At 53.7% G+C, this 8,143-nt stretch overlaps 1 protein-coding gene across 3 annotated transcripts in view; it reads left to right on the plus strand.

Annotated features, from left to right (window-relative positions):
- Positions 1-922: 922 nt before the first annotated feature.
- The window catches only part of SH3GLB2 (SH3-domain GRB2-like endophilin B2), a 17,279-nt gene continuing 10,058 nt past the window's right edge, over positions 923-8,143 (plus strand). For all 3 annotated transcript variants that reach the window (XM_012639781.1, XM_012639782.1, XM_012639783.1), the window contains exons 1-3: positions 923-1,158; positions 5,369-5,510; positions 6,272-6,400. In XM_012639781.1, the coding sequence (XP_012495235.1) occupies positions 1,096-1,158; positions 5,369-5,510; positions 6,272-6,400 (334 nt within the window). In that variant the 5' untranslated portion in view covers positions 923-1,095. The remainder of the gene's footprint in view (positions 1,159-5,368; positions 5,511-6,271; positions 6,401-8,143) is intronic.

Below are 8,143 nucleotides of genomic sequence, written 5' to 3' on the forward strand. Positions count from 1 at the left end.
AAAAAAAAGAAAGAAAAAGAAAAAGTATATAAATAAAACAGCTGGTACAAATTGAGTACTGCAGTCTTGTATGTCTTGTGTGTGTCTGTGTGTTTCTTTCTGTGTCCATCCCCCATTCTGCAATCCGGGCTGCGACAGAGGGAGCCCCAGGGAAGCAGAGGCGGAGAAGCAGGGAGAGGAGGAAGAAGGGTGCAAATAAAGGGAGAGGGAGATGAAGTGGCACAAACAGGGAGAGGCGGGGGCACGGGCCAGGGAGGAGCAGGCCAGAGAGGCCATGTAGAGACCCTCTGCACAGCAGGGCGGTAATGTATATTTCAAACTTGCTGAGAGGGTAGATTTGAAATGTTCTCACCACAAAAACATTGATAAGTAGGTGAGGTGATGAATATGTTAATTAGCTTGCTTTCCTCATTGACACTGTACACATATATCAAAACGTCACCTTGTACTCCATAAAAATATACCATTCTTATTTGTCAATTAAAAATAAGAATTTATAACCAGACACAGTGGCGTCCGCCTGTGGTCCCAGCTACTTGAGAGGCAGAGGTTGGAGGATCCCTTGAGCACAGGCGTTCAAGACCAGCCTGGGCAAACCAGTGAGACCCCTGTCTCAAAAAAAAAAATTCTTTTAACAAATAAAAAATAAAAATTTAAAAAGCATTAGCAAGATGGCAAATAATATGTAATTATGGTGTGTACCTACAATAATCTAAGAGGACATGTGTTTTCAGTTTCAATAATAATTTCAGTAAAAGGGAAAAAGGAGAGGCCCGCCCACAGTCCCGGGCGCAAGGGAGCAGCAGAGAGCCCTCGCAGGACCGCCTTCGCCCACGAGCTCCGCCCCCGCCCAGAGCTCCGCCCCCGCCCAGAGCTCCGCCCCCGCCCCACGAGCTCCGCCCCCTCCCACGAGCTCCGCTCCGCTGCCGCCGCGCCCCGCCCTGCGCGCTCGCGCTGGCTCGGCTGCTGCGGGCGGCGGGCGAGCGGAGGGCCGTCGCCCGGCAGCAGGTGGGCGGGGTGCGGGCGGGTGGCGGTGGCCGGGCCTGGGGCTGCCGGCTGCGCTCGGGCCGGGCGCGGCGGTCGTGCGGGCGGGCCATGGACTTCAACATGAAGAAGCTGGCGTCGGACGCGGGCATCTTTTTCACCCGGGCGGTGCAGGTGAGGCCTGGCGCCGTGCGCCCGGGGCCCGGATGTGGGGCGGTCGGGGAACACCCTGCAGCAGAAGCCCGGGGGAGCAGGGAAGCCCTTCCCGTGCTGCTGCCACCCGGTTCAGCAGCCCTGAGCCTCTGCTCCTTATACACTGTCCAGAAAGAGAAAGAGCTCAGGCGGCCCAGAGCCCGGGTCGAGCGGGGCCTTGGCCCTGTTGCCTGGGGCGAGGTACCAGTGCTCACCATATGGACTGGCTGGCTTACCCCGACGTCCTGGCGCCTGCCCAGCTGACAGGAGGAGAGGGCACCGGGTGGCTCGTACCTCCCTGTCCTTGTCCAGCAGTGATTCTGACTCCTGGAGGGGCATCTGGAGGCCTGGGTCCCAGGCCCAAGGACTCATGCATCCGGCCACAACCCCTTCTCTGAGCCTCAGTCTGTGCACCTGTGCAATGGGCAGGTGGTACTGTGATCCCTCAGGTCCATTTTACCTGCTGGATAGTCGGGCTGGAGGCTGGGAACTATTTCCTTTCGGCTCCATGGGAGTCTGTTTCCTCTTATTCCCTGGGCTTGGGGGATGGGGAGAGGGGTGGGGTCTGGCTGGGTGCCCTCCTTGGGAAGCTGTCCAGGCCAGTAATGTTGAGATTGGAACAAGTCCTATCCATTTGGGGGCAGGGAGAGAAACTGAGGCAGCTTAATGTCATGGGGAAGACTTAGAGTCAGGTATAGGTGGAAACTGGCCTTCGTCACCTTGCTGGGCCTCAGTTTCTCAAATCTGAAAAATGGGATCAGTATCCTTCCGTCCCAGGACAGATGTGAGAACTCTGTGGCACTCTGCATGTACGTGCTCACTGAAGGCAAGCTCATTATTGGTGTATAATGCGGTTAATATTGCACCTGTGCAGCATGTGACCTTGGGCAAGTCACTTGTCTCTGAGCTTCAGTCTCCCCTTCTGTAAATCAGGTGTGACACTGTGCCTGCCTTCAAGGGTGGCTGTGGGATTCGGCGAGATTCTGCAGACCCGGAGCTGGCCCATCTCAGTGCTCTGGGAACAGGTCCTGCTGTGTTGTCCTTGTATACCGTTGTTGTTGGCTCTGCTGAGCACGGTCCTCCCTGCACAGAGGAGCCCAGCCCCAGCCAGTCTCTTGGAAGCCCATGTGGCCATGTTTACTAGAAAGCACTGTATCCTGTTGAGGATTAGCGTCCCAGTGACAATTTGCTGCTCTGTGTTCCAAGCCTGGTGTGCATCCCCAGCCCTAGTGGGGATACCAGGACCCCAGAGCCCCTTGGATGGCCCCAGTCCATCTGAGAGGTAGGGAACCCTCCCCAGGGTTGGTATGGCAACCGCACTATCTCCCACATCTGGGAAGAACCTGATCTGCCAGTTTCCTGCTACCACTGGGGCCCTGTCGCCTGACCTGGCCAGGGCCCACAGAGCCTAGGCGTGGGGAGGCTTGGGCTCAGGGCTGGGGGTAAGAGGCGCGTTGCTCCACCTGGTGGGGGCCAGGCCCGCAGGGTCACTCATACCAGAGTGGGAGCCAGCACCCAGGCCCCAGCCTCCAGGATGGAGGAGGGAGGTGGGTTGGGAGCTTTATAAATAGAGGCTTTCTCTACTCTGCACGCCCACCCCCCTGCTGCTGTCATCTTGCAGGGAGCAGCCTCGGACTCAAGCACCAAGCCCCTTCCCCTTGGCAGGAGTGGGCAGGATGGCAGGCCAGAGGAGAGAGGGGCCTGAAATGTGACCTGGCAGGAAAGGCCACAGAGGGGACCTGCCCGAGGACAGGCTGCCCTGGGGTGGGGGTCCATCAGGAGAGATGGCAGAGGGATCCTTTATTATCAGTACATGTGTGTACATGCCACCTCACCAGGCACCAGGACGTGCTGGCTAAGCTCCCAGCCCCTGCATGTGTTAGGGACAACTTGAAGAGCCTCGCCCCAACCCCATCTGGCAGGGAATGAGGCCTTGGCCCCAAGATGAGACTCCAGAGGGCAAGATCTCTTTTGCTTGGAGGATTCTGGGATGCTTCCTGCATGGAGGGCCCCTGAGCTGTGCCTGAAAGTAAGGAGGGGCTTGTGATGTTTGTCCAGGTAGCAGGAGCAGCCCAGATAAGGACACCAGGGCAGGAAAACCTCAGGCATATTTGGACAACATGCCAGTAGGAGCAGGAGTTGCTAGTATTAATACTATTAGTAGTAATAGCAGAGTAGAGTAATAATCATAAAAGCCAGAGAAGCCATGGCACCGTCATCATCCAAGCCGGGCAGGCCGCAGTGGATGGGGAGAGATGTCCAGGAGGTCAGGAAAGCCTGGTGGAACTTCGAACCTGCATGGATGTGGGGTGCCAGGCCGCAGGGTGGGCGGTGCTGCTCTCAGCCTCTGTGAGGAGGGGAGGTGCTGAGGTGCACATTTAGGTGACACCCTGGTGCCTTCAGGGCAGCCCCTGATAGCTGAGGCGGAACGTGAGGCTATATTATTATTAACGACCACCGTGATAAGACCAGCTAACATCAGCGCATACCGCGTGCCCGCCAAAGCTTCTGTGAAATGGATCCTGTTACCCACATTCTCAGGGGGGCCCTGAGGCCCAGAGAGGTGCCTTTGCCTCTCTGATTCTTGGTTTCCTTATCTTGAAAATGGGGTAAATGCCACCCCCCTCAAAGGGCTGGGTCAGCTGAGGCCTGTTCTGGGCCTGGCTCCCAGTGTGCGATAGAGCCACAGCCACAGGGACGTGGTGCAGGGAGGGGGACGAGCCTGCGGCCCACCCTGGAAGGCCTCAGTTTGGGGAACGTGAGGAGGAAGAGGAGGCTGGGCCGGCCAGGGTTGGGGAGGGAAGAGGAAGCCAGGAGCAGCCACCCCAGGTGAGAGCTGGAGGCTATAACCTCCACCTAGTCCCCCAGCCCTGCGGGGAGAAACCCAAGCCCTGCTACATAATTGATGGCTGCTGAGCCGCCTGGTGGCTCCTGGCAGCCTCCCGCTCCCCACCCTGCAGCTGGAGCGGTCTGGGGCCTCTGGGTGATTCATTACTACCAAGTAGTTCTGGGAAGGGCCTCGAGCCCCTGCCCTGGACCATGCCGACGCTGACTCCAGCACAGTCCTGCTCTTGGCTCAGCACCTGCGCTGGAGGTCCTGGGAGTAAAGCCCCTAGGGTGGGGTTGGTCAGCAGTATCTGTTGTTCCTCATCTTACTCCTGCAGGGCTTCACCCTTTTGCTGTTTGGCTGTGACCTTGGGCAAGTCCTTTCCCCTAGCTGGAGAAGGCCTTGGTGTCCCTGTTCAGAAAATGGGGACATTTGTTCCAGGGCTCTTCTAGATCAGAGGGGGCAGGACTTGGGCCAGTTTCTGGTTGTTCCTAGGTGGCCCCCATAGCTCCTGCCAGCTCTGGTGGGGGGACGCATGTGATATCCTAGGCCTTAGGGAGGCTCTGGAGGGCTGGCACTGTTCCCGTCCACCACGCCAGGTGGCCAGAGGCGAAGCTATGTCCGTCCTCCCTCCCTCCCTTCCCAGGTGGCTCTGCACCTGCCAGCTCTTAGCAGCGCCTAATGCGGGACACCAGCTCTGCCCCGGACCCCGGCCTTTGTATGTAACCCACATCACAACCCATGAGGGAGGTGCTATTATTCCCATTTTTCAGCTCAGGAAACTGATGCTCTGCTAAGGCAGAGCCCCTCGCCCAAGGTCACACAGCTCAGCACTGGCAGAACTAACACTAATCGAGTCCCTCTGATTCTGGAACCTGAGTTCTTCTCACCCGCCTCCGTGGCAGCTCCCAGCTGCCCGTGGAGCCCCCTCATGACCCAGACCTTGCTCTGTGCCCTTAGCACAGAGCGTTGGTTCCCTGAGCACTTTCTACCAAATGCTGTCTTTCAGAGTCAGGCTCAACGGACCCTAGAGATGGCTTCCCAAGGGCTCCTCGTCCTTCTAAGTTGTGTGCCAGATTGTGTACGAACGTGCGTTTTTGTGGGGAGCATTCTGTAGCTTTCGCTCTATTTCCAAGAGAAGCCGTGATCCCAGACTCTGCCTCACTTCACAAAGGGGCCAACTGAGGCCTAAGCCAGTTCAAGGCCAACTCCACTGAGGCCAGACCTTCAAAGCCCTGCAAGGTCATGGAGCCTCACCTGCAGGGTGAGGTCCTTGACCCTGGGGTTGGCTTTCAGCCAGGGGGAGCTTCCATCCCACCCCCACTTCCTTCTGAGCCCTCCCCGCCTTGGTCCTCCCCACCACAGTTCACAGAGGAGAAATTTGGCCAGGCCGAGAAGACCGAGCTTGATGCCCACTTCGAAAACCTTCTGGCCCGAGCAGACAGCACGAAGAACTGGACAGAGAAGATCCTGAGGCAGACGGAGGTGCTGCTGCAGCCCAACCCCAGTGAGTGGCCCGACGGGGAAGCAGCTGGCAGGAAGCCGGCCCTGCCGAGGCCGTGCAGTGGGACAGGGCTGCGGGCGGGCTTTCAGTTAGACTCTTGGGGCTCAGGGCTGTTGTGGGGGGATCTCCATTAAAAGAAAACAGGGGACTCGATGTTGAGTTCCAAGACATTCTCTGGGACAGCAGAAATGCTAAGTTTTGCACAGAGGAGTTGAAGAACTGCCTGGAAATGACAGCAGAGGCAGGCAAAACACAAACCTGGTCATTGTCAAGAGGTCAGCGAGGCCAGAGGGGAAAAGGGCTTGCCCAAAGTCACACCGTGAGCAAAGAACGAGAGGCGCTGACTGCAGGAGGACCTGCGGGAGAAGAAGGGGGGGCTTGCAGTCGTAGATCTGCTATGTAGCTGATCAAGTGGCCCGAGAGCTTTGGGAGGAGGACCAAGGGGCTGCTCAAATGTGTATTACGTTCTGTAAATCATATTAACGCGGGAGAAGCGGACGGGCTTTGACTTCAGCCCCGTCACCCCGAACTGTGTGACCCCAGGCAGATGCTTTGCGTCCGTGAGCCTTGGCTTTCTCTTCTGTGGAGTGAGAGGTGAATAGTGCCAGTCTCACAGGGCTGAGGGGCCATAGCAAGAGATTATTCTGGAAGTCACTAGGCTGGATGCTTCTGTGGGCGGGGCCTGGTCTGTGTCTGTCACCATGGCTGTCATCTTTGGACTTGCACTGCAGAGCCCCGTGGCTTTGGCTGCTGTCTCCGCACAGGTGCCCGAGTGGAGGAGTTCCTGTACGAGAAGCTGGACAGGAAGGTCCCCTCACGGGTCACCAATGGGGAGCTGCTGGCTCAGTACATGGCGGAGGCGGCCAGCGAGCTGGGGCCCACCACTCCCTACGGTGAGTGGACCTCACAGCCCGGGATTGGGGGTCCCAGTGTCTCGCGCCCTGATCTTTCCTCCCTCCCTTCCTTCCCTGCTTTGTTTGTTTTCTTTTTAATCATACAAATAATGCCTGAATTCATTCTAAATGTAAAAACCTCAATCGATGCAGAAGAAAACAGAGTAAAAATGGAATCCTCCCCTAACCAGTTTAGGTTTACGTGTACTTTTTAACGGGATCATACTGTGTGTGCTGTTCTGCAGCCTGATTTTCAGCTTGGCATCATGTTACAGGTATCTGTTGACTGTAGCACTTACAGAGCCATATTTATCTTCTTTTCACTTTTAAATTTTATTGAAGCATAATTTATATATCAGATGTACTTCTTTTAAGTGTGTACTTCAATGATTTTTAGCAAATTTAGAGTTGTACAAACATCTCCATGATCCAGTTTAAAGAACATGTCCATCACCCGCAGAGTCCCTTGTGTCTGTTTATTGTGAAGCTCCATTCCTGCCCCCAGCCAACCACTAATGTGCTTTTCGTCTCTATAAATTTGTCTTTTGTGAACATTGTATATAAGTGGAATCACATGTATTGCTTTTTGCACCTAGCTTCTTTCACCTAGCACCGCATTTCTGAGGGTCATCCGTGTTGTGGCCTGTTTTAGGACATCGTTCGTTCTCAGAGCTGAATGGTATTCCACTGCGTGCGTCTACCGCAGCCCCTTTATCCATTCACCATTTGAAGGACATTCGGGTTGTTTCTCCATGGACGTTCACATACGAATCTTTGTGGGGACATGTGTTTTCACTTCTCCTGGGTATATACTCAGGAGTAGAATTGCTGGGTCCTATGGTAAATTTAGTTTAACATTTAAAAAAATTGCCAAACTGTTTTCTGAAGTAGCTGTATGATTTTACATTCCTATCAGTGTTGTGTTATTTCATTTTCAGATACTTGTGGATTTTCCAGGTTTCCTTCTGTTGTTGATTTTCATTTAACTCCACTGAGGCCAGAGAATGTATTTAGTATGACTTTAAGCCTTTTAAATGTGTTGAGATTTGTTTCATGGCCTAGCATATGGTCTATGTGGGGAATGGTCCATGTACACTTGAGAAGATTGTACTCTATGTTGTTGTCGGGAGGAGTGTTGTATAAGATGTCAGTTAGGCCAAATTGGTTGATATTGTCGAGTCTTTTGTATCTTTGCTGATTTTGTCTTGCCGTCCTATTTACTATTAAGAGTAGAGTATTGAAGCATCCATCCATTGCATTGTCTGTTTCTCTCTTTAGTTTATCAGTGTTTGCTTTGCGTATTTTGGAGTTCTATATGTTATGTCTAGATGTTTATAATCGCATATCTTCCTGATGAATTGACTCATCATCATGAAATACCACTCTTTGTCTCTAGGAAAATCTGTTGTCTTGCAGTCCATGTTGTCTCGCAGTAGTGCAGACACTTCAGGTCTCTTCTGGTTACTGCTTGCGTGGTGTTCCTTTCTCCATCCTTTTATTTTCAACCTATTTGTGTCTTTAATTCTAAAGTGTGTCTCTTGTAGACATCATGTATTTGGATGTTTTTGAAAAATGCAGTCTGATAATCTTCGCCTTTGGATTGGAGTGTTTAATCTATTTACATTTAATGCAATTATTGATGTGTTTGGATTTACAGAAGCCATTTTGCTGTGGTGTCTCAGGTCGTTTTTTTCCTCTCTTCCTCCTTTACTGCCTTCTTTTGTGTTAAAAATATTTTCTTGT

The sequence above is a fragment of the Propithecus coquereli genome, unplaced genomic scaffold (assembly GCF_000956105.1).
Source record: "Propithecus coquereli isolate 6110/MARCELLA unplaced genomic scaffold, Pcoq_1.0 Scaffold142, whole genome shotgun sequence".
Taxonomy (NCBI): Eukaryota; Metazoa; Chordata; class Mammalia; order Primates; family Indriidae; genus Propithecus; species Propithecus coquereli.